We start from the raw sequence: 25945 nt of genomic DNA, 5'->3' as shown, positions 1-25945 counted from the left end.
TCGGCAGCGTGTGTTGCCCCATCCCCATGGCTTCCTGGTGCTTCCCAGCGCCGGCGTTTGACCCCAGGGCGGTGGGGGAGCGGTGCTGCCCACAGCCCCAGCCCGCACCGCTGGTTCCAGGGGCTTTCCCCGCAGCCTGTGTCTGGAGCTGAGGCAGCAGGTCCTTGGGGTGCTGCCGGCTGAGCCAGCCCCGAGCATGGGGGGGCTGCTGTGTCACCCCAAACTGGTGGAGAGCAGCAATATCCTGAGCGGATTTGGGCTTCTTTTGCACAGCGAGGCATAGAATCATTTAGGTTGGAAGAGACCCTCAAGATCAGCGAGTCCAACTGTTACCCTACCCCTGGAACTGCCCCATGTCCCTGAGAACCTCATGTCCGTCTGTCCAGCCCTCCAGGGATGGTGACTCCAGCACTGCCCTGGGCAGCCTGTTCAATGCCCCACAGCCCTTTGGGGAAGAAATTGTTCCCCACATCCAACCTCAACCTCCCCTGGTGCAACTCGAGGCTGTTTCCTCTCATCCTGTCACTTATTCCTGGGGAGAACAGACCAACACAAAGGGGTTGCAAGCCCATTCCTGCCCCTGCCACCCCACTTCCACTCGTTTCTCCCCCGAAACGCAGTCATTTGCACTGAGCTCTGACGGCGGCGGCGCGGGGCACTTCATGGTCCCAGCAGAGGCGAGCGGAGCTGCCGCGTCCCGCACCGGAGGGGCGGCGGGATGAGCTCAGCAGCGGGGAATGCGCTTTGCTGGGCGCGAGGGGGCCGCGCTCACAGGGCCCATTGTCGGGCGGTTTTGGCAGCGATGTGGGGCCCGCGTGGCGGCGGGGCCGTGTGGCGGCAGGGCCCGCTCCTCCGCGGGGAGCCGCAGGTGGGCTTTACGGGAGCGGGGGGCGTCACGGCGCCTCCGCCCCAGGGCTGCGGGGCCGCGCCGGTTCCCCGGGTGTCGGGGTCAGCGCGGCGGGGTCGGGCTGGCAGGCTGCCCCGCGGAGCTGCCGAGGGGCTGCGAACAAAGCCGCACTCATGGAAACTCGCTGCTGCGCGAAGGCTGAACATTCAGACCCCTTTGTGCGTGTTGGGTTTTGTGTGGTGGTTTTTTTTTTCTCTCCCGAAAAGGGGTCTTGAATAATCAGCGTGGCGTTCCTGTGTGCAGCCCGGCTGGGGGTCTGCGCTGGGTCTGGCGTAGCCGCTGTGATGGCGAATCTCGCTCTGCGCTGCCCGTCCCGTCCCGCAGCCCATGGGTGACGTGGGACCCTCCTTGGAGACGCTCAGGCTGCCGCGTCCCTTGTGCTCCAACACCTCCTGCCTGGGGCTTTGCTTCAACATCACATCCAAACCTCCTCACACCCATAACGTGGTATATGGCTCTTAAGGCAACAGAACCCCTAGGTGTGTTCAGACTGAAAGTATTAAGGAATTTGATCCTAAGCCATCTGCAGTTTTGACTTATTTTCCCTCACCCACCTGAACAATTCCTGACTTTGAAATTCATGCCTTTTCCTTCCAGCCCCCTTGGGTTTCCACTTGCTCTTAGACGAGCTGGGTTGGTTGCTTTTGTTGTTATACTGCTGATTTAAACTTGCTTCATGTTTCAGCTTTCTCTTCTGGATGTGAGACCTCAGTGGGCTCCAGATGCCCATTAAGAAGTTGGGCAGAGCTATTTTAATATGTATTTTGCTCCTGTGAGCTCTACTAGTTTGATTCTTTTCACTCTTCTCTGTATTAAAAGTCTGTATGATTCTTTTTTCTTGCCAAACCTACATGGAAAGGGCTGGATTTGACCTTATTTTTACAGTTTCTGTTCCACCTCATGACACACGCTTTCCAGAGGCTTAACGTGAACCAAGTAGACAGTACAAGGCAATGGGCACGATAGTGGCCTGAGGTTTTCTCACCGATCCGGATGGTTTCAAATGCAGTTAAAGCAAAAACTATTGAAAACCTTTGAATTGTGGTGTTCAATATCTCGAATCCCAAGATGAGTCGCCTTAAGGGAAGCTTTTGTTTGTTTGTTTGATAACCAGACACCCTGGTCAGCATAAAGGGAAATGGTTTCCATCCCCCTTGCAAAAACAAACAAAAAACCCCCAACAAACAAAGAAATCCCCAAACCTAACACGTTTTTGATCTGTGCTCAGCTCAGCCCTCTGTTCTTAGAGCCTCGCAGGAGAAGCTGCAGGGTGGACCCGGGCTTAAGGGTCACTGGAGGGAATGGCTGCAGTATGTTCTCAAAGCACACAGGAGCCCGTGTAATTGATTTAAAGACATATTATCCCTCCAGAGGATGTCGGTAATGCCTTTAGCAGGCGCGGTAAGCCTGTGGACACATACTGTATGCTTCAGCAAAGCATTTCCTTAGCCTGCTCAGCCCCATCTCATCTGCATACTTGTGCTTGGCATGCTTGGCTGGGCTTTGGAAGAGCTCCATTCTGTGTGGAGTTTGCACTGTTGCAGAAGATTAAGCCTTGATGAGCACTCAGTTTTTGTGTTCCCCAATTGCTATAGCAGTTTAATAATAGGTGAGAATAATTAGAGGTGGGAAAGTACTTGGAAACATCAAGACACCAGGATTTGAAATTCCTACAGTCTCTATATAGCGACCTGTATGATCCATAACTGAGATGAACTTTGTGCACTGGACAAAGTTCCTTCCATGTCTGAAATAGGGAGTAAGGGCTTGTTAAGACTCCTCCTTTGTTTTATATTAAGGAGCATGTATTTTGGGTTCTTCCATATAATGCATGAAACAATATTGTAAATGGGAAGACATCAAGACAGGGGAGGGTGACTTTTTAGAGAAGCCGGATGCCAAGACCAGTGCTAGTTGTGGCAGAACTTTAACGTGTGAAGACCAGCAGCAAAACTGAGATGCCTTTGCCCAGGCTGTGAACAAGTCACATTTACTGCAGCCTCAGCCACGAAACTGGTTTATGTTTTGTAAAAAATAATTTCACTGCTCAAAAGCTGCTTTTTCAGTCCCTCATTTGTTTCCCAAGGCTTCGCACAGTCTATATGACTTGCTCGGTGTGGTGAGGAAGCCGTCTGCTGCCCGTGCTTATCTGGTTTCCACTAATTGTCCCACAGAAAATGACTTGCAGCTCTGCTGCGGGGCAGAGTTCAGGGAGCGCTGCTGCAGCCTGGGTAGGATTTGTGCTTGATCTGATCGCAGAGCAGGCTTGCACATGAGCAGAAGACAAACTAGTTACAAACTTGTTTCTAACACTGGGGTTTTTTTTTAATTGTAGAATAATTTGGTTTTGAAGAGACCTAATGAAGGTCATGTAGTTCAAGCCATGTACTCATCAGGCCCGACTTGAGGTTGCTCAAGGCTGTGTCCGGTTGAATTGGAGTGTCTCAGGGGATGGAGACCTTCTGGACTCCGGGCGTCTGTTCCGGTATGTGACAGCCATCAGGGAGAGGAGTTTTTCCCTTTTTCTCAAAAATCTGCTTGGAATTTTCCATGTTGCAACTCAAACCCTTTTGAGCAGAGGAGCAAGGGCACTCCCAGGCTGCAAGGTCTTATTTTGAGTTCTTTTTTTTTCCTTTGGAAACAGTGCTTGTTCCAGTATAGAGCTGACCGAAATAAAGGATGTTCCTGGGCTGGGAAGAAGCCCAAGAAGGACAAGTGAAGCTGTTCTGAAAGATGCATGAAGTCACAGGAATTTCTCTTGCAGCATTAGCTCTTGAAATCCGGTGATGATGGATTGTATGTCTAATAAATACTCTTGTAGCTCTGAAGATGCCCAGAATTAAATTGTAACATGCCCTAGATGCTTAGCTTAAAAGCGGAGGATGCTGAGTTCACTTAGTTGTGGATATTGTGACTTAAAAGCTCTATTTAAAGAGCCAACAGCCAAGTGAGAGATCTTGGCGTCCTGCCGGCGATGGCACAACACTCCAGGTGGGGTTTAGGATCTTTTCTGGACTAGATGGATTTGCAAGTCTCAGGTCAATGCCAGGTTTAGTTCTGGCGCTTGCTCCCGGCGCAGCTGCAAACACAAATACAGGGACCAAGCTCTGCAGCGCTGGCGCTTTTTCCACTCGGTAGGCTGGGCTTGGTTTTTCATGGCCCAAGCCGTAGAAATGACACAGGCTTGTCTTGAGATGGTGGCGTTGCTGGCTCAGCCTGGGCGCTGTAACGTCCTGCTTTGTGCTTTAGGGAGTGCGGTATTACCAGTCCAAGCGTAACATATCGTATGAATATTTAGCATAGAGCAACAATTATAAATCAGCTTGAGCAGTTAAAACTTGGTTCCTTTTCAAGACTGAGACTGATGGTGAATACTGACGGCCTATAGAGTAGTCATAATCCATTTTTTGGGCTGGTTGCCACTTGGTTAATGGGATAATAAAAGGGTAAGAATTACAATCTAGACTCAGAGGTGTGATGGGGGAAGCACACGAGCTCTGGTTCAGTCTGTTTTCCTCTTCACCCTACCAGTCAGCCACTTAAATCCTAATAGCTGACTAAGAAGCAGGATACTCCTACATAAAACTTAATGTTGTAGGCTATATATAGCTCTTTATTTTTACAGGGGAGTGAGTGCTCGCTTGTTCGATGCTGGTGTTGATTCTGCAGAACAGCTTAAGTCCCGCTGGCAGGTTTTCCCCCGCCGTCCGTCTGCAGGTCCTGTCGAGCTGCGTCCCGATGCCGCAGATACAGCTGCTCTCTAGACATTGTGTTGCCAACGGGTACTTTGAGAGGAGGAAGCAACTTAGGGTTGGGGTGGCTGAAGTTAAAAATGCACGTTGAACAGGGTAGGTGGAAATGAAGATTCCTGTTACAGCCAAACTGGAGTGTTTGTGCTTCTTGCTGGTTCAGGACCATGTGTTTCCCCATGATAACTTGCAGGCTGTCTAAAAATGGCCATTTGACAGCATTCACAAGCCTGGAGTCTGCAGCTGAGTGTCAGCGGGACTGGCAAAAATGGAGTTCTAATGGAAAAAACCACAACAAACACAAACCCCAAACCCTCACCTTTGGGCTGTTCGAGATAGCATCTCTGAAGTTGATTTTCTGTGTTTCCAGCTGGGCCGAAGTCCTTCTCAGTGCTGGTCTGGGACGGGCGAGGGGCCTGGGCCCTCCATAAAAATATGTCATTTTAAAGTACAAGTCCAATGGCCATCGGCGGGTACCCTGCTCTGCTCTGGTGCGTGTTACTCACCTCTGCAGAGCTTTGGTTTCCACAGCACGCATCTCCTACCGGGTCCACTGAACCGGTGTGTGAGTGTGCTCTGGCATTCAGTGCACCTTGCAGATGTTAATGCGGGCATTATAATGTGAATAAAGCAAATTATGCAGGTGACCACGCTTTCTCCAGAAATGGCTCCGTTAACGCTGTCTGCAACGGTGCTCTCAAGAATTTCTTCAGCCCTGCTCTATTATCTTGGCGGATGGGATGCAGCTCGTTTCCTCCGTGCTCCGGACCCGGTGGCTGTCGCCTGCGTGGAGAGGGCTCCTTTAATCTGCGGAAACTCGCCTGGTGCCATGGAGTAAACACACACTTTCCATTTCAGCTAAAAGCAGACGATTTGTTCCCATCTACCTAATTCATCAAAGCTGCGTGCCAAACGCTGCGGCTCGCGCTGCCGGCGCTGGAGACGCATCCGCGAGGGACCGGGTGCCGTCCTTCTGAAGCACCGACCGCAAGTGTCGGCATCTCCGTGCTGTAAATTTGCTATAAGCATCGCAGGGGTGATAGAGGCACACAGCTTGGAAGGCTCTGTAAAGCTTCAAAGCATAGATTGTGTGAGCAATAAGTATGCCTAAAAGTAATGTTTGTAGTAGGAAAGCAATGCTGCAAGATCTGCTGTTCTTATAATCCATTTTCCAGCCTGGGAGGGCCAGAAAATGTCTTGAAGCAGAGCAGGGAATGGGGCAAATCCAGTGGAAAGGCGGCTGGGCTGGGGTACATGGCAGTGCCTCCGGTAATGATTACTGGTACTCATGTGTCATTGGAAACACTGTTAATGGTTCCAAAATGTTGACTGTGACACTGGCAGTGTGTACTTGGAACTGGTGGCGGATGCCTGCAAATTTGGTTGTACTAAGAGGGTTTTCAGGGTTTTCCAGACCAACTGTGTGCTGCTTGTGCAGGACATGTTAGCAGATACTTGTATGTTAATGCCCCGTAGACCTCATGGAGAATACGCTGAGTGTTTTCAGTCGGTTAAGTAAGAAGGCAGCACCAAAGTGGGGTCTCTTCTGGAGAGGCTGAACGCTCGGCTTGAGCTGAGCTTTACACCGACGCTTGGAAGCCAAGCCTGCTTTGGGCTGGACTCTGGTCTCTTCTTGAACCTGGAGGTTTCATATGGTGGTAGGTGATGAACTCAGGCTGGCAGGGGCTGGTGGGACCCCCGGTGTCTGTGGGAAGGGTGCATGGGTGGCTCTGCTGGGTGCCAGCAAGGTCTCCTGCCCCGCTGAGGAGTTCTCCCTCCCTCCTCCCGCCCCAAATGAAAGCAGACAAGCCCTCCTACAAGCAGGCTTGGAAAAAATGACATCAGGAGGTGCCTGTGGCTGTCAGGAAGCCGGGAGGCTGTACGAGCTCGCTGACTTTGCGAGCGAAAGTGCAGCTGCACGGATGGCACCAGCTCCGGGGGGGAAGAGCCATCCTGCTCTTGTGGTGACCTTTTCCTGTCACCGGGGCGGCGGCCCCCTGCCCGGCCTCTGCATGGGGCTGATAAGGTGGGATATTCTTGCTCTCGATGTGAAGCTTTCTTGTGCACGGGTGCTTTTTCCCTGGGCCAAGGGCCACCACAAGCTGTGCCCTTGGAGACAGCGATGGGGCACTGGAAGAAGCTCTGAACACACAGCCTATTGCTGCACTAACCGCAGTGCATCCACGTATAGACATTATTTATGTGCTGTAAAAATGAACCGGGCTGTTCTTTATCTCCAGTAACGTGCGCGTAGCAGCGTGCTCGAGGTGCCTCTCTCCCGCTGGCTTTCCTCCCCGGGAATGCTGGATGGCTTTCTGAAGCGAGTTTACTCGTAGCACACTAAATCATCGCTGCGTTTGCTCTAGTAAAAATGCCGATGTCAGTACAAATCCGGCGCTGGAGCTCGGAGGCGTTCCTGGCGCGGGATGCGAGGGCCGGCGGCGCGGCGAGCGGGTGGTCCTGCCGCGGGGGACGCGACGGAGGTGCCGCAGGCACGGGGGGCTCGGACCGGCCCGTTGGTTTTCACGTGCTGCAGCCCTCCCTTCCAGCTTCAGAGCTCAGGCACCGCGATGAATCGGGGCTCCGGGTCTCTCTTGTGTAAAACACAGCTCTTGCATGTGCCCCAGTACGATTTCTTTCAAGAAAGCTTTGCCCAACAGATTGTCGGGGAGCATCTTCCCTCCACTGACCGGTTTGCAGCTCGAGGGGTGGAAATGTGTAACAGCTGGGACTGTTTAGTTGTTGCTAGGAGATGTGCTGCTTACGTGATACAGACTTTCACCTTGGAACCTGTAATTAAAACGCAGCGGGGCTCAATCACCTCCTAGCTATCTATCGTATAATACATCTCAGCCTGGATGCGCGATCAGCAGCGAGCGGTCCAGCGGCAGACACTTATAATGCAGTGAGATTAGTCAAAACAGATGTTAATAAAGTCCAGTACAAATAAAATGTGGGTAGAAACCTGACATTAACTACCCAGAAAGCCCGAATGCCATTCAAGGTCTGAAGTCACAGTGTTATCTGTTCAGGACATACCGCCCTATTGTGAAACCATGTAAATATTAACCACTTTGCCTGAGCATTAGGTTAAAGGGAACACCCCGGTGCTTACTGTTCTTGGTTGCTATTCTGTATAATCACTTTTTTGAAAGTCAGGAGATCTTTTTGTGTTGATGAGATGGCATTAGGTTGCTGCTGCGGTCTCTGCAGCTGAAGGGGAACACGTAAGGCCGGTGGACGTTGGGCATGGTAGGGCTTGGCTTGGAGGACTCTGCCTGTAGACACTAAATGGGAACTGGAGAAGGGCATCCAAGCACTGAACACTTTTCCTTGGCTAGCTGGGACTCATTAAGAGCCCTGTACAGTAATTTGAGCGGCACAGAAGTGAGTTTATAGTGCTGTAGTTGTCTTTGCTCCAGCATCTGCTCTGGGAGCTGGAGAGCAGATGGAACCTTCCTGGTTACTTGTGACTTATGTTGACTAAAAAGGGATTTTTTTTGGTAGTTTTCATTGTGGTGGAGGAAAGAACAGAAAACTGCTCTGCTCTAACGCGTTGCTGTGGATGAAGGGATCAGTCAGACCGAGAGCATCTTGGAACATTGTGGAACAACCCTGGCTTGGCTGGGCTTGGACAAACCGGAGCTGTTTCAAGTATAAAGCGACCTGAGCAGCAACTACAAGCTCAAAGGAAGCTAAAACTTAAGTAGAGTTGCAAGAGCATTCACAAAATTGTAGAGGTCACTTCATAAGGCCAAACCGATGCAGGAAAATATCCTGCTCCTTGAGACAGCTTCTCACGACCATCCGATCTTAATTCCCAGCAGCCTTAAACTCAGCTGTATGGTGTGTCTTAAAGCAGACCTGCGTTGCCCGCTGCGGTGATAAACCTTTCCTAGGAGGGTGACATGGTTTTGCCAGAGCTGGCTTTTCCTTTCCTTCTAACTCTCAATTTATAGTGTCAAGGGGTGACTTTTTGTGCAGACAGGAGTGTGATGGCGCAAAGGATGCCCCGTGGGCCTCTGCTCCCCGCTTTGCTCTGTGTGCTCGGGTCATGGTGTAGCTGGACTTTGTTCTAATTCCAAACTTCGGCTCTACTAGACTTCATCATATAGCACTCCTTTTTATTTTTTTCCCCTATCATTTTTAACTTAAACTATTGATATGTGTGGGGAGGCACATTTCTGTATATAAATGCAGTTTTCTAAATGGTGCTTTAGGTATTCCCTGGGGGATTTTGCTCCTGTTGGGATGTTCTTGTGAGCATCATGGTGTGCTGTTCGGCTGCTTTGATAAGATACAAATGCCATTAAAAATACCAGGTGGTAGTTATCATCCAAATGCAAAATACCAGGGGTTTTAAACTGCCAATTCTCCTAATCTGAGCATTGTAGAGCTTCAGGGGCAAGTCACACCACAGCTGGAGAGCATCGAGTCCTTGGACTCCTCTCTTTCCTCCCATCTAATGCAGGGCATGAGGAGTGATGTCTCTGCTGGGCAAGTGCCTGCAGTGGCCTGGGTTGGTTCTGTTGTCCTCAATTACCTGGGCATGAGTGCAGTATTTTAAAAACATGCCTCTTTCAGGTGGGAAATAATCAGATGTATGTCTTTTGTCTTCCAGATAGTAAAGCTATAGTTGATGGAAACTTGAAGTTGATCCTTGGCCTGATATGGACCCTTATCCTCCACTACTCCATTTCCATGCCAGTGTGGGAGGATGAAGGTGATGACGATGCGAAGAAGCAGACCCCGAAGCAGAGGCTGCTGGGCTGGATCCAGAACAAAATTCCTTACTTGCCGATCACAAACTTCAACCAAAACTGGCAGGATGGCAAAGCACTGGGGGCTCTTGTTGACAGCTGTGCCCCAGGTAAGTCCCTTGCTCGGATGGTGTTTCTTCGCTCGCTCTCCCGGTGGCTGCTCTGCTGTTCCTACGGGAAGAGCTTTTTGTTGCTGAGCTGGAGGTGGGAGAGAGGCTTTCAAGAGGCCAACTGTGAGAAGCAGCGACTCGTAAACGACTTGGCCAAGAGAAACACTGGCCCAAAGCAGAGTGTGTGATTGCGTTATTAGAGGCGCCACGTCTGAGCTTTGTATTGGGTGCGAGGGACAAAGGCGCAAATGCTGGCTCCTAAATGCAGGAGAGACTTGTTCCCACAGCAAGTGCCAACAACCTTTCAAGTTCAGGGCGCAGCAGGAGGCTTCATGTGTTCTCCTGAAATAGGGTTGCGGAGGGAGCACCGAGCAGCTGCACACTACCTGAAACTTCAGTGTTTAGCAATCTAAGGCTGTGCTCCTTAGGGCGAGTAACGTGATGAAGTGTGAAACAGGCACAGTTTCCTCACCTTCTTGTAAAACAGCCTTGCTAGCGCGATTGCCGATGTTCATCTGAGGCAAGCTGGGGTGCTGTGGCAAGCAGCTGAAGTTTTATTTTCCAAAATTGCTGCGGAGAGCCAGTGAAACATAAAGCCTTGCTAGATGTGTTCATGCTAAATGTGGAGGGTGTCTCGCCCAGCTTAAATGTAAAGCAGTGCAGTTGTGTGGCTGACTGGAAAGCTATAGATCTTTCTTGTGGCCAGGCAAGGCAGGCGCAAGTCCCTCTGAACTGGCTGGTACTGTCGGTGCCATAAGGGCCTGTGGAAATGCTGCTTGTTGTCTCCAAAGTGTTTTCAGCGAGCAGCAAGTGCTCATCATTTGGTTACTTCTGCAAAGCTCAGAACGCCGTTCTGCATGGCAGCATCTAATACAAGTGGCCGTGGAGTTTGTGGTTGGTTTCTTCAGCGAGGGAAGCTCTTTTGCAGATAACCCCTAACAGCTGCAATGTGCTTGCAGGTCTGTGCCCTGACTGGGAGACCTGGGACCCGAAGAAGCCGGTGGACAACGCTCGGGAAGCCATGCAGCAGGCCGACGACTGGCTGGGGGTGCCGCAGGTGAGGCTTTGCGTTTGGGACCGGTCGGAGTTTGGGTTGAGGAAAGCAGGTGGAGTCGCTTGGGCACTTCTAGAAGTTACGGTTTGCTCGCGTGGAATTGCCTGAGAAAGGGCAAATTGCGATGAAACGCACGATGACATTCAGAGCTCTGGCTGTGAGTGTCTCTGCTGAAGACAGTGGGTGTTGCAGCACGTGTGGTGGTGCCTGCTCTGTTAGCCCATGGACTGAGTTTGTTTTGCTACACTGGATTCCACAGAAGAAAACCCCACTGGCTTAGGAAATCACCTGCAAAGGTGACTTTCAAACAGAGAACAACGTATTTGCAGACCAGGTTGTTTTCATGCTGGTCAAGTTGAACAGAAGCGCTCAAGTCTCTGAAGCTGTTGGAGCAGCTTCTATAGTGGGAGCAGGAGAAGAAACTGGTCACAAATTTCACTCTGCAAGCGCTGCAGTTGAGGCTGCAGCACACAGGATTATGAGTTGCTAATTCTTTCAGTTTCATTTATCCCCATGTTGCTTTTTTTTGGGGAATGTAGCTACTGTTGTCTTGCCTTGGTACTGTGTAGTTGGTCACAGTCTCCAGAGAACCCCTAGTAATCAAGGCACAAAAAGCCTCCAAACCACATTGGGACCATAATGAGCTGCTTGATTTTCTTGCCATGAGATAATAAATGGTGTTGCGTGTATCAAAGAGAAAATAAATGTAAGAAATCACATTATTATGCGGGAGTTTTGAAATGTAAGACTGTGTCATAACTCTGTTTCTGTGTTGACACGCGGTAACCAAGCACTGCTAAAACACACTTTAATTGCGCTGTCTTTCAGGTTATTACCCCTGAAGAAATTATCCACCCTGATGTGGATGAGCACTCTGTAATGACTTACCTGTCCCAGTTCCCCAAAGCCAAGCTGAAACCAGGAGCTCCTCTAAAACCCAAACTGAATCCAAAGAAAGCAAGGGCTTATGGCAGAGGTAAGGGCTCAGGGAGCATTTAACTCTTCAGAGAGCTGGGTGGGGTTTCTTGCCTATGTTGAACTCCAGACCTACTGTAACCGACTTCAAAGTTTCACTTGTGTACTCTTGGTGTGGTGCCTAGTTTCAGAAATACGTGGATCTAGTCCAAAAGACACTCCTAGTTCTAACATGTGAATTTCCCAAAGTCTCTGAACCTGTTTTGCAAGCCGGCCTCGCAGCCCACAGCTGGGAATAGAAGCATGAGATGGGGCTAAAACTACCTTGGTGTGAGATTTAAGCTAGCAATATTTGTGCTCTTGGTCGTTGGTCTAGCAGTGAATGCTTTTTGTGATAAAGCACTTTAAATTGGAAAAACTTCTTTACATCTGCGTGTGCGTCTCTGAGCAGGGTCCCCAGTTCCCAGCCTTGGTGTCAGATGTCTGTTGGGGTCGGGTAGCTCTCAATAAGGTATTTGAATTATCAGTAGGTGTAAATACTTTGCACACACGCAAAGGTGGGTTGGTAGCCCTTCAAACATTAAATAGTGCCGAGCTTTGGTGGGAAGGCTGCGTTGGAAGGACTTGTCCACAGATGTTTATGCAACTGTGGATCTACATAGGCATTCGGATTTCTAACTTACCTTTTAAATGCATAATTCCTGTAACTTCTGATGTGGTTCTGCCCCAGATTGGAATACAATCACATCTAAATGAGTAACAGATTTTTACCTTTAATGTGCTTGGTGTGTAGCAAGACGTTGCTTATGTGTTACGCTTTCTCTCTTCTGTGTATTTTTTTTCATATCTGAGGCCAGTCCTTTGGGATTTTTGAAAGCAGCGGGTTTAGAATTGGGTGTGCAAGAGTGTAATGGAAAGAAACAAAACTTTGCATATTTTTTTCTGTTGTTCTTGTTGATTTTTCAACTAGATTTTCCATTGAAACCTAACTAGTGGTGTGAATGGGCATGGGTACTATCTCTGCACTGACGAGCCGTCGCTGTGGTCAGGAATGGGTTTAGCACTTACTCTCCTTCAGGTTTTGTCCTTTGTTGGTGCCTTCCATAGCAAATGACAATAAATAAGATGCATTCATCAGATCCCAAAGATACAGACCACCTAGACTCCACTTACTGTGTAAATGACTGGTCATCCTGCCTGAATCTGTCAAGTCTGGCTTTAGTCATGTTCTTATTCTTTTAAAAACTGGGGTTATATTGTTGTCTATTTTGTGCACGCAGTGCTCTGCAGCCATTGTAATGGGCATTATAAAGGGCGAGCAGCTATTCTTGAAAGGTCGATGTATTCCCAGAGTTAATTGCCAAGACAGAGTCACTGGATATAACAGACAATTCTGACTGCTAACATGTGTCAGAGCCGAAAGGTGACAGCACGGGGCTCGCTGCCAGCCTGGGCAGGGTGGTTTGCACAAATGAATAACGGCTCTTCGTGCTTCCAGGTGATTGTCAGGTGTGAAGCTGCTCAGTCTTAGCATTTTTTATTATTGTTTTTCCATGTACTACAGTAAGTTATTCACACCTCCCAACCTGCACGTGGGTTGTCGTGCATCACGCTGGACGTGCCGTGTGTCCTTCTCGGGCGCTGTGTGTGGACCTGGTGTGACGTGCTGTGGGTTCGTGTTCACCCGGCCAAAGCAGATCTCTGAGAAGAGAGTAAAATCTAGATTAAATGCAGGCTAAGTGCGTGCCGTGACTAACGCTGTCTCCCGAGGATAAGCGATCCCTTTTGCCGCGCTTGCAGAGCGAGGGACACTTAACTCGAATACCACGTCCTAATGCTGTGGGGCGGACAGAAGATCCGCAGAGCGAATTTATAGCTGTTTAAACTAGATGATAATCTGGGGCTTAGTTTGAAAGAATGAATATGTCAATTGTTAACACCTTATCAGAATGTTCAGATTTCCTAGTAAAAACATGATCTTCCTTGCATTGCTCTCAAGTTATTGTTTTCTGAAGATAAACAAGTTCAGGAATTCTGTTGTTCACAACCACTTCCTTATAATCCATCAGACGTTGCACTTTCCACTAATTGTGCTACGGAGCAGTGGTGCCCACGGTTTTATGAATAAGCCGAGGAGTAATTCCCTTGGAAGGAAGGGTATAGACGTTTGGGCTCGTCTGGAAGCGGCAGCTTTGGGAAGCTCTCCCACCCCCTCAGTCTGACGGCACCAGGGCAGGTGTCGTGACCGCGGCTGCGCGTGGGGAGGTGACGCGAGCCCGGCGGTCCCTGCGTGCTGGAGCAGGCCCGCGCCGACGAGCCGGGGGGCTCAGTAAGTGCAAAATGAAAGTGGCACTGAATTGCGCGGCTTTCGTGGTTTCAAGAGGTTCCTGCGTACCACTTGTACGGTGTTCATTCTGGCAAAGTGGTTTGAGCAGATTTCAAAGAATAGGTCTGAGCGGTGTCTGTACAGCTGAGTTCTGAAAATGGGGTAAAATGGGGCAGAGAGGTAATAACTGTCTTGCTTAAAAATAAGTCTTTCAACCCTTGGCTCTAGGGTAATGCCTTTACCAAAAGGCTTCCCAAAATTGCCAATGATTCAATCATTTTTTACAACAGCTTGTATTGTAAGAGTGGGGGCTACTAAGAGTGTGGTGTTCTGGCCAGCTGGTGACAACGTGTCCCTCAGTGGCTTGGGGAAGCTGCTGCTGGGGGCTCATGCGAAAGGACAAGCTGGAGAGCTTGTGCTTAGTCTGAACTACACCTGGGTCTTAACAGCTAATGTGCTGCTGTGCCCGCAGGGATCGAGCCTCACGGGAACATGGTGAAGCAGCCGGCCATCTTCACGGTGGACACCATCAGTGCTGGGCAGGGAGACCTGATGGTCTTCGTAGAGGATCCAGAAGGAAACAGAGAGGAGGTGTGTCCATTAAATACTTTGTGCGGTAAAGTAAAGCTGGTCTGAACACCAAACTTTTTGCGGTAACCTTCATCTTTCACAACTGAGGTCTTACCAGATAAGTAATCTCAAAAGAAGTTGCAAAATACCATCTATCAAAAGTGCAAGCCTCAAGCTTTTCCTCATAATTGCTTTACTGGATGAACTTGAAAAAACTTCAATATCTGTAACTAAGCAACACAACTCCAATGTCCAGTAGTTGCAGTGATTTAGTTTGACTGGCCAAGTACATTCTGACACTCTTTTAGATAACACATATCACTAAATCACTGTCTGCCCTTACTCATTCTGCAAGAATGGCCAAAGCAGCTATTTAGATGCCATGAATAATTCTGAGTTAAAATGCTGGTTTTAATGTTTATAGAAACTTCTCATCCAAGTGCTCCACTTGATCATGTTACAACATTCCACAAAAATACAGCTGTACGTTGGACTTAACATCTCAGTTTTGGCCTTAATAGAGCAATGAACAGCAAGGGAGAGGGCTGGGGTGGGAGAAGGTGGTTGTCTTGATCTCATCCAGAGGCACAACCAATGGGTTTTTTTGCATATGAGAAGAGGAGGTAGCCTGGTCCCTGCTCCCACAGCAACACATCTCTCACTCTAGAAATAGTTTGTATTATCAAGCACTAACCCAGAAAAGTGTTAGGCTGCCATGTGTGGGCACAGCTCAACGGTGGACGTGTTTTCTCTCCTAGGCGAAGATAACACCATCCAGCGACAAAAACAAGACCTATTCAGTTCAGTATGTGCCGAAGGTTACTGGACCTCACAAGGTGGGTTGTGTGCCAATAACCCCTGTTCTCTGGCTAAACGAGCTGCTCTGCTGGTTGCCAGTGTGAGCTGCCCGTTTACTGATGGCATCACAGCCACTCTGGGCATCTTGAAGAAAAGGGAGCCTGATGTGGCCTTAATTCTCCATCTGGGGTGTCGGGCTGCCCCCTTCTCCAGTGGTGGGGAGCGTGTTTTGGGAGAAAGTGCATGGGTGTTTGGGTGTTGAGTGCTGCAGCTGGCTCTCCTTTCACTTGGGGCTGCTTCTTGCAGCTCACAAAACCAGTTTTGTGGGTTGTCACAGAGGAAAGTACCAGGTTGTTTCTAGAAGGCATTTCTTTGATGATACTGTCCACCATAGGGGATTTGCAGAGGTTTTCCCACCCAGCTCTTTCCCCAGATGCCCGCAGAAGCACATTTATGATGGGCGATCGCATTTCTTGGCACTTGCCAGAGCATGAAAAGCTAAATACCACTTCTCCCGTCACTTTGCTGGGTGATGATCTGCCTCGCGCTGGCGCATCCAGGTGCACACGTCCCCTGGTGTGGCTGGCCCCGGGGTCGGTAGCACTTTGAGGCCAGGATGAAGGTTGGGGGACGGATGGTCTCCCTCACCCCAGAGGTGTGGACGCTCCATGCCAGGAATGCAGGCGCCTGACCCCGTGCTTGGCTCTGTGATGGTGACGCTGGTCTCTGGCTCTGCCCGGTGTCTGTCTGTAGGTTTCGGTCCTGTTTGCTGGGCAGCACATCTCCAAGAGCCCCTTTGAAGTGAACATTGACAAAGCCCAGGGAGATGCGAGCAAAGTCACAGCAAAGGGTCCGGGGCTGGAGGCGACAGGGAACATTGCCAACAAACCTACCTACTTTGACCTCTACACAGCAGGTAAGTGGCATGAATGAGTGTTGAAATCCTTCAACTCCCTCAAATTTGAGGAGAATCTCACCCTTGGAGGAATAAACAAACTGAAAAGTGGGTGAGGACTTGCAGCCACATCAAGTTCAGGCTGCTCTGGAGGCTCCAGCTGTTTGTGAAGTGGTTGAAGTTTGGAGCTGAGTTGGGCCAGGAGGGTGCTGAGCATCACCCAGAAATTTGCCATGAACTTGCTGAATGGCAGCAGGCGAATTCCTGTCTGGTTTCTTCCCCCAACTCATTTTGAACAGCCACGTGAAATGCCCACCTCTGAAGGATGAACTGTCAGTAAACTGTCAATGCTTAATGTGTTCTGTATTTAGCTTTGCAGAAAGAATCTGCCACAGTGCTACTTTGAGTTCATACATCGACGAACTGGTTTCAACCTCTTTTGCAATTATTAAAGGGCTCCCATCTTCATTAGAGCATCTCCATCACGTGGCTTGTTGCCTGCTATTAGGCCAATGCTGTAGCCTAGAGGAATGAGTCAATAAGATGCTACAAATGCTAATTCATTTAGAACAATGCAAAACTACTCAGGGCAGTTACTTGAAGTATTTAAGCACTGAAGTATGCTGAGTAGCATATTTTAATTTGCCTTCTGCCCGAGGGTGCTTAGAAGTAAAATTAAATGTGGTTATAGCGAGGGGAAGTGTTACATTCAGCCTCTAATTGGGAGAGGGAGTGGTCTGAATCATGTAAAGACATGTCTGGCCTCTGAAAGTGTGTGGAAAACTGTTTTTGTTGCGTGATGAGTTGGATAAAATGTGAAAGGAGCAAGTGTCTGAACAAGAGGGAATACGTATAGTCTGGCAGAGAAGGATGCTTGTCCAGATCAGCACGCACATTGTCCGAGCTCTTAACCAAAACCACTTCAAAGCTTGGGAGGTTGAACACTGTGAATGAAGCAGCAGAGCCCTGTCAGTGTGGTGACTTCATGGAGGTGCCGCTACCTCGTCCTGCCCCTTCGCTTCTTTAGTGTCTGGTTGCTGTCAGCAGAAGCTGAGCGTTTAGGCTGCGCCTAGAACTGGCTGTGGTCCCAAACGCGGTGCGTGTTGCTGTGGGGAAGCCGAGCTCAGCTGGGCCCGTTGCCTTTGCAGGTGCTGGTGTGGGTGATGTCACCGTGGAAGTGGAGGATCCTCAGGGGAGAAGCCTGGCTGAAGTTGCAGTAGAAGACAAAGGCAACCAAGTCTACCGTTGCACCTACAAACCCATTCAAGCTGGTCCTCACATTGTCAGAGTGACTTTTGCTGGGGAGTCAATTCCTAAAACTCCTTGCACTGTTCTCGTCGGAGAGGGTATGCTTGCTAAAAACATACTTAAATGTAGATGGCCACTTTTCACCTTGGATATGATCCCAGAATATGCTTGAATCTTGCCTCGGATGTGTTCTGTACCTTTCAACATCTTAGCCCTGATTCACTGGGCCACCTGGGTACTCACAGGGTAAACCAGTGCTCTCTAACAGCAATATGGCTTTTGTTGCTGGAGTTTCCTTTCTGCCTAGACCTCCGAACATTAAACCACCCTTTGTATTTTTTTGAAGTTTTATGCAGCTATGCAACCTCTTGCTGTTTCCCACCTTTGTTCCTCAAATGACTATATTTACTGGTTTCCTCCTTAACTGACACCTAACTTGCTTTCTGTTCCATCCTTACGTGCTCCTACGCTTGTAGATCTCTGCTCATCTCTCCTGAGCTACCCTCCATTTGTGGAATTTTGGACTTCACTGCTAATGGCTTCATAGTTGGTAAGAGGTGTGTAGGATGCTCTGTCACATTTGCTTTGTGGAAGCTTCTCGCCTGCAGCTTGACCTGGCCACAAGGGCTTTTGGTTTTGTGTTGGGGTTGGGGAAGAAAGTTGCAAGCGAACTGAAGCGGCGTATGACCCAGTGAGTGAAACTGGCTTAACCACAAGCTGCCTGACTCAGTTTTGGAAGGACTCAGCTGTTCACCCGTCACGTTGGGCACGGTCCTGCACGTTCCCACCGAGCTTTCAGAGCTGGCAGATGGCATGTGCTGATGTTCCTGACACCGTGCGGTGTGGGGTGCGGAGTGGTGCTGGCTGCCGCAGGGCCCGGGGTACAACTTGTAAGCTATTGAAACAAGTCAAACCCGAACGAGCTGCTTGGCAGACTTGTGCTCCCGCTCTAAGCACGGCCTATTTTGGGGAAATGCATGTTGGGATCACGCCGCTGGGAAGCCGTGATTATTTGTAAGTCTCTTCAAACCCTTCAGGTCTCTGGAGTTGAAGACCACGTGATAGCTGGGATTGCGTAACAAAAATTGCTCCTAAGTGCGCATTAGCTTATTTGTGGAGCCATTCTACAGGCCTGGAGAAGTGCCTGGAGTAAAAGGGTCAAGCGTAAGCTTAAGCTCAGCTGTATGTAACCTCCTGGCCCGGCCCATGGCTGCGTTGGTGTGCAGGGGCTCGATGGCTTTGGACTGTGAGCAGGGGGTTCTGACGTGATGTGTCTTAACAAAGCACGTGCAGAACTCATCTCTGCTAATAGCAATTATTCCAGTCATGTGCCTCTGAAATAACAGCACAATAATACCGTTCAGTGGGTCTTATCTGCAAAGGGAAACTTCACCCCGCGCTGCGGTGTGCCTCTGTATGCGAAAGGCATCAAGAATATTGTGCCTAGTGTGGTGAATATCTGTATGTGATATCTTCTGGCATCAAATTGCAAAGCAATAGGGCTTCAGTGTTTGCTTTAATTCTAAAAACCAGCCATTATTAAGCAGCCTGGCTGCGCCAAATGCTATTGCCCAAAAGCCCTGGGATGCAGACCAGGGCTGTGCAGGCTCCGTGTCTGTCTGCCTTAACGCTATGGTGTTAAAACTTGTGCGGAAAGCTAAGCCGTGGTTGCCCTGAGTCAACATTTAACTAAAGGTTGTTCCAAGCTGGCTGGGCGACGTGGATGTTGAGTATCAAAGGCGGTATTGATGTCTGGAATTCCCCCGCAGCCTGCAACCCCAGCGCCTGCCGCGCCACGGGCAGGGGCCTGCAGCCCAAGGGCGTCCGCATGAGGGAGACCGCCGACTTCAAGGTGGACACGAGGGCAGCGGGGAGCGGAGACCTCGGCGTCACTGTGAAGGGACCGAGTAAGTGTCGGGGTGAATCGGTGCTGTGGATGTGTTTTGGAGAATGGGGGGGGGGGGATGTGGAGACTGTGAGAAGGGAGAGCAGTAAGGAGACGGTGGCCTGATGGAGGTGATGGGGTTTGTATGAAGGACAGGGAACTGCTGGACAGAGTCCAGTGCAGGGCAACAAAGATGCTGCAGGGAGTGGAGCATCTCCCGTGTGAGGAAAGGCTGAGGGAGCTGGGGCTCTGGAGCTGGACAAGAGGAGACTGAGGGGGGACTCATTAATGTTCACAGATATATAAAGGGGGAGTGTCAGGAGGATGGAGCCAGGCTCTTCTCGGTGACAACCAGTGATAGGACAAGGGGCAATGGGTTCAAACTGGAACACAAGAGGTTCCACTTAAATTTGAGAAGAAACTTGTTCCTGGTGAGGGTGGCAGAGCCTGGCCCAGGCTGCCCAGGGGGTTGTGGAGTCTCCTTCTGTGCAGACATTCCAACCCGCCTGGACACCTTCCTGTGTAACCTCAGCTGGGTGTTCCTGCTCCATGGGGGGATTGCACTGGATGAGCTTTCCAGGGCCCTTCCAATCCTTGACAATCTCTGATTCTGTGTATCACCATAAAAAGCCAAATTTCCAAAGAGTGTTCTGGTACTTTGTAACCTTCACATTATACACAATGTGCAGGACTGGGTAAGTTTGCACCTGGTTTTAAGTCTCTCCATTTTGCTGCATATTGCTTAGCAAAACTGAGAAAATCCTGCCTGTGGGCTCCAAGCTTTACGGGTTTGCATCACATCTTCGTCTTCTCTGTGGGAGCAAGTTGTGCTCCGGGGTCTCTGGCGGGGTGGAAATCCTGCTCTCAGAGCAGCACTCGGGGTGCTCGGGCACCCGAGCAGAGGGACGAGGGGACCTGCAGGCTGACAAGGGATCTTCTGCCGGGATCCATCCCCGGTCCTGTGCTGTGTCCTGAGCTCGGGACGTGGCCCCTGGCCTGGGGGCTCCGGCAGCGCCGGCCCGGCTGCTGTGGGACCCGCTGTGCTCGTGGGCCCGTCCCCCCCGGCCCAGACGGCATTAAAAGGTGCATTGTGCTGCCCTCACCTCCTCCACAGGCACAGTGCTCCCACTGTGTGGCTCCGCACCCTTAGAGGGGGGAGAAAAAGCAACAGATGTATCGATGTAAATTTTAGTGCGTTAAGCTTTTCTCCCTTAAATTCTTCATCTTGAAGAAAATGAGAAGTAGGCATTCCCCGCATACTTGTGGTCGCAAAGTCTGACAAATGTTAAGCTTTTTTGTTTTAACATATGACATGCATCATACTGCAGACTAAGAAAATAAAACACAAGGGAATCTATTAAGTCTGGTAACTTTAAAATACTTTCTGCTGTATTTCTTCTGGAAGTGTTTGCTGTCTTTGTCCTAGAGGGCAACTAGAACTAACTTCCCTTATAACCTGACCTTTTTTTCCTCTGGTGGAAGAAATTTATTCTTGCAAGCTAAAATAAATACTAGAAAGCATGAACTTGTCTGAGTAATTGAAGGCAGGATGGAAGCCGTTAAGTTTAATGCTGAACTGATCTTTCAACAGAGGGCTTGGAGGAGCTGGTGAAACAAAAAGGCTTTATGGATGGCGTATACGCATTTGAATATTATCCAGCTAGCCCGGGGAAGTACGTTGTCACGATTACATGGGGTGGGCACAACATTCCAAAAAGGTGAGTTAGAAGTAGCTTTCTTGGTGTTTTTGTGCCCTTTGGGTTGTGTGGTTGGTGGGCTTTGAAAGCCTTCAAATCAACTCTGACAGCGTTAACAGCGAGCAGTTGTGTGACGGGTTGTCTGCAGCCTGTCTCAGGGCTGTGGTGGTTTATACTGAGAAAGCTTTGACAGGTGATTCCCATCAGTCTTGCTAAACCCAAAATGATGAATACAAAAAGTCATAAAGCTTGGGCTTTGCTGTGAGTTTTTGGAGGATCTGCTGTTTCAGTGTCCAGGGCTACAGCAAGCAGCGCAAGCTTTTTTGATACTCAGGATTTGTGGGTGCAAGATGCCTTGATGGGTTAGGTGACCTGTGTGCTGGGCACTGTGCCACCACGATAGCTTCTGTTAATTTGGGAAATCCAACGTAAAGCCTCATTAAAATGCTTGGGGGAAAAACATGGATGCTGTATTTGTCCTCGTTCCTAATCCTGTGCTTTGCTTTTCTCTTGTAGCCCCTTTGAAGTTCAAGTGGGTCATGAAGCAGGTCCTCAAAAAGTGCGAGCCTGGGGGCCGGGGCTGCATGAGGGGATTGTGGGCAAATCGGCCGACTTTGTGGTAGAGTCCATTGGCACAGAAGTCGGCTCTCTTGGTATGTTACTTTACTTAGTTTGCCTGAAATATTTCTTCCTTACAATGCTAGCAGTGATCTCCTGAGAAACAATAGCTTTCCCAACAGTAAAAGAAACATGTCTGTAAGACGTTCTGGTCTAAACTTAAACTTACATCAAAGTATCCAAAGCAAGTCCTAGGGACAGGGATGTGTGTGATGGGAAGTGTTAATCTGTGGGTTTGTGGGATGAGATCCAGAAGGGAATGATGGATTATCTCCTATATTGTTAAAGAAGGGTGATAGAGAGAGCACTAGGTACGATTATGGCTAATTAAATGCAGTTTGGGGAAGCGATGTTAAATTAGCAGCCACCACAAACCTAACTTGAGAAAACCTACTTGTTCCTTTTTCAGGCTTTGCAATAGAAGGCCCTTCTCAGGCTAAAATTGAGTGTGACGACAAGAATGATGGCTCGTGCGATGTGAAGTATTGGCCCAAAGAGCCTGGTGAGTACGCTGTGCACATCATGTGTGACGACGAGGACATAAAAGACAGCCCGTACATGGCCTTCATCCGACCGGCTTCGGGAGACTTCAACCCGGATAAGGTGGGTGTGGGCGCTCGGCCATGGCACAGCACATCTTAGATACCTACAGCCAAGGTGGTTCTGAGGGCTTCTGCTAACAGAGCTGACTCTTAAGCTGCCTCTGCTTAAAGCTCTGAATTGACCATGTTCCAGCCAGGTATTACTCAGCTTTTTCTAATAATGCTGTTCTGGCTTGGATTTAATGTAATGAAAACTTGCTCAATTAGTCCAAATTCTCAGCTTTCACACTAGCCTCTACGTGTATCCCGTGCTTCACGGGTATTGTGGGAAGCGGAAGGTCTTTAGAAACAAATCACGTAGTTTTCCTTCTCTTTCTGAACTGCAAGCTAAGACTTTTGGGGTGTTTATTTTAGGTGAAGGCTTATGGGCCAGGCTTGGAGAGGACTGGCTGTATAGTGAACAATCCTGCTGAGTTCACAGTTGAAACCAAGGAAGCTGGGAAAGCACCTCTGAAGATGTACGCACAGGTAAAAAGCCAAAGGCAGCGATGGGAAATTCAGCAAAAGGGCTTTAATGCTGTTGAGAAAAATGCCTTAAGTATTTCTGCTCGCTTACACACCACTTAATTCTGGGCATATGTAATTCTTCCTGTGCTTTGATCTGGGTAATGTAGTCAGGCAGCAAACCTAACGCAAGAGAGGGTGACTTCTCCCTGGCGTATGAAATACAGGGCTTTGCTTCTTCACTTGGAGCCTCCTCAGCCAAGGAAGCCGTAATTTCCTGGAGTTGTCATTTGGAAGCAGCCGGAGTGTCTGAGCCTGTGAATCTCAGGCGAGCCTGTTAAAATACGTGTTGCGGGATGATGTTGGGGATGAGCAGCTGTTAGATGAGGAAGACTTTCAGGGGTGTCATTTGCATCTCGCTGCAGTATTTCTGAGCTGCAGTTCTGGAGAAAGAACTCACCCTTTGAAACAGTCTTGGGCTGTTAAGCTATACAAACATTTTTCAAGTGCCTGAACCCTCTGCTTGTCCTTACTGCTTTTTAGGATGGAGAAGGAAACCCTATTGATATCCAGATAAAGAGCAAGCCCGATGGTGTGTTTGCCTGTTCCTATGTGCCAGTTAAACCAATCAAACACACAATTTCTGTTGTCTGGGGAGGAGCCAACGTGCCCAATAGCCCATTTAGGGTAAGTACAGACATGGATATTACTAGTTCTAGCTCCAATGGGACACTGATGCTCACAACTACTTGTCATTACAACTAGGATAATAAAATCCTTCTGTGAATTTCAAGAAAGGGTGTCCTTCTGCTGCTTTTTTTTTTAGGAATCTATCTGCTTGAAAAAAGCTTTCTGCTTTTACAGGCTCACATGTTGCAGGTCTCCTGTCAGTCCAGCTGCAGCCAGGGGGAGTTGGGGTGATTAATTAATTAATACTATTTTCCTGTAGCCTCTGTCCAAGCAAGGCTCTGGCTTGGCTGTGATCTTGGTGTGACACAGATGTGTGATTCTGACACTTGTGAATCCGTGTAGGTCCTTATAGGTCAAGGCAGTCACCCTCAGAAAGTGAAGGTGTTCGGACCCGGCGTGGAGAGAACCGGCCTGAAGGCGAACGAGCCGACCCACTTCACTGTGGACTGCACGGACGCAGGAGAAGGTAAAGGCCGGCTGGGCTGTTGCTGTGGTATCGGAACCACAGGTCCTGCCTGTGGGATTACGTACTGTTTTATGCTGGTTTGCCTTGTTTCATGGGAACACCTTGGGAAGCAGAACATCGCAGTGAATTGTGGTGTGATCTGTTACATCAATTAACCAGGTGACTTGAGCGGGAACGTGCTGGCTGTTTGTCCAGCAACGTCTGTACCGTCTGGTAGCAAAACCACCACTTGCTTTTCCTAGGTGATGTCAGCGTTGGGATTAAGTGTGATGCTCGTGTGGTCAGCGATGAGGAAGAAGACATCGACTTCGACATCATCCACAACGCTAACGATACGTTCACGGTGAAATACGCACCACCTGCCGCTGGGCGCTACACTATTAAAGTGCTTTTTGCAGGAGAGGTTCGTAATCTTCATTTCACAGCCTGATGTTTCTAGTGCCTGCTGATCTGTTTGTTGATCATGGAGCACGTGCCGCTCCACAGCTGGCTGTGGTGGCTCCCAGCTGGCTTCTGTTGCAGCTCACATCCACCTTGTCCGGTCACTGTTTCTGAAAACACTTTTGTAGAATTTGAAGGCACACAAATGAGGGGCTGGCTGGAGACACTCGGGTTTGAGTATGTGACGTGTTGGCCTGGCATAAAGAGTTGGTCTCAGTGATGGGGCAAACCTACTTTCTAAAGGGTAGAAAACCTAAGTGACTCTCCAAGGAACATGGGAATAAAAATGAGTGTTCCTTAAAGAAAAAAGGGGGAGAAGCCACTACAAACCATCCAGCTGTGAACTTTGCCCTAGGCTTTGAATGCCAGCGCTCGGCAAGGCAGAGCAGAGTGTTTAAGTGGGGTGAAATTTTACTCAAGATAGAATTAAAGCAGAAGTACTTAAAATTATTATCTGTCTAGTTTGGGTTAGCAAAGAGGGACCTGGTTGTGTTTAGAGCTGTGCTTCTGTTGCAGGAAATACCTGCCAGCCCGTTCAGAGTGAAAGTGGAGCCCTCGCATGATGCCAGCAAAGTGAAAGCTGAAGGACCTGGGCTGAGCAAAACTGGTGAGACCCGGGTGGAGCTGGCGTGGCCAGTGCTGGCCCGTGAGGGGCTGTTGTGGCTGAGCATGGCTGGGACGCAGCGATGTGCTGCTGGAGCCAGCTGGGTGGGGTGCCAGGCAACTGGAAACGATGCGGGTTGCCTTGGCATTGTGCTTGAGCAGGCTTTATAGGTACCAAATGCTGCTTGGGAAGAGTTTGTGTGTGCGAGCTCTGCGTGAATTAGAATTAACATTTTTCTTCAGGTGTGGAAAACGGCAAACCAACGCATTTCACCGTGTTCACCAAGGGAGCTGGGAAAGCGCCGCTGGATGTGCAGTTCAGCAGCCCGGTGCCAGGGGAGGCAGTGGCAGATCTGGATATCATTGACAACTATGACTATTCCCACACTGTTAGGTACACTCCGGTACAACAGGTACGTCCAGCTCCTCTAGGAATACGAGCAGGAATGCCTCACGTTGCTGTAGTGCTGTGATGTCCCTCCCTCGTACCGTGGACAGAGGATCAAGCTGATAAACCTTGCCAGGGTGTCCTGTTCTCTGAGGTCCCTAAAGCCTGCAGGACAATTGGGATTGGAAGGCGGCAATGCAGTTTTCTAGTGTAGTTATTGATAGCTCGTCACTTTTCTGGGAACAAAGGGAGATATTGCAGCAGTAGCGCACAGTTTATGTTGTCATTCCACACCTTATCAAAGAGAAAAGGCAGCAGACCTTCCTGGGGTCTGAAACAGAGCTGGATGCTGCACCAGCTGCTCGTGGCTCTGCGGTTCTGGATGTCACCGCTCAGCAAGCTGCTGGTGTCAAAGGAACTCTAATGTGACCCAGAACAGGGACAAAAAGCACCAAGTTTGGGTGATGGTGCAGCAGCTCCTCAGTAGGAAAGCGAAGGAGCCAGTGCTGAGGGAGGAAGCTGGGCTGCAGATTAAATGCGTCAAAGGTTTTGTCTGTATTTTGAGGTTTGCCCTTGGGTTGAAAACAAATTCAGTCATAACTCATTTTGGTTCACAGACAAGATCTTTCCTAGCAACACCATTAAAGAGCTGAAAGTGGAAGCTGCTAATGACTAGAAGTATTTTTCCTTATGCTGTGCTTGCATGTTTGTAAAGGGCCATTAAATGCCAGAATGTACGGATCTCGTGTATTTCTGAAGATGTGGGTGCTGTAGTGCTG

At 49.3% G+C, this 25945-nt stretch overlaps 1 protein-coding gene across 3 annotated transcripts in view; it reads left to right on the top strand.

The window, feature by feature from the left end:
- FLNB (filamin B) overlaps positions 1-25945 on the top strand; it is a 70718-nt gene that overhangs the window by 14404 nt on the left and 30369 nt on the right. For all 3 annotated transcript variants that reach the window (XM_082059844.1, XM_082059845.1, XM_082059843.1), the window contains exons 2-18: positions 9278-9526; positions 10486-10583; positions 11409-11556; positions 14294-14412; positions 15150-15227; positions 15943-16105; positions 17233-17430; positions 19102-19239; positions 20809-20935; positions 21431-21567; positions 21942-22135; positions 22489-22602; positions 23122-23265; positions 23611-23734; positions 23977-24137; positions 24692-24782; positions 25022-25191. In XM_082059844.1, the coding sequence (XP_081915970.1) occupies positions 9278-9526; positions 10486-10583; positions 11409-11556; positions 14294-14412; positions 15150-15227; positions 15943-16105; positions 17233-17430; positions 19102-19239; positions 20809-20935; positions 21431-21567; positions 21942-22135; positions 22489-22602; positions 23122-23265; positions 23611-23734; positions 23977-24137; positions 24692-24782; positions 25022-25191 (2453 nt within the window). The remainder of the gene's footprint in view (positions 1-9277; positions 9527-10485; positions 10584-11408; positions 11557-14293; positions 14413-15149; positions 15228-15942; positions 16106-17232; positions 17431-19101; positions 19240-20808; positions 20936-21430; positions 21568-21941; positions 22136-22488; positions 22603-23121; positions 23266-23610; positions 23735-23976; positions 24138-24691; positions 24783-25021; positions 25192-25945) is intronic.

This window comes from Streptopelia decaocto (genome assembly GCF_964273445.1).
Source record: "Streptopelia decaocto genome assembly, chromosome: 8".
Taxonomy (NCBI): Eukaryota; Metazoa; Chordata; class Aves; order Columbiformes; family Columbidae; genus Streptopelia; species Streptopelia decaocto.
Note: the sequence above shows the minus strand (reverse complement) of the source record. Positions and strands in the feature narration are given on the sequence as shown.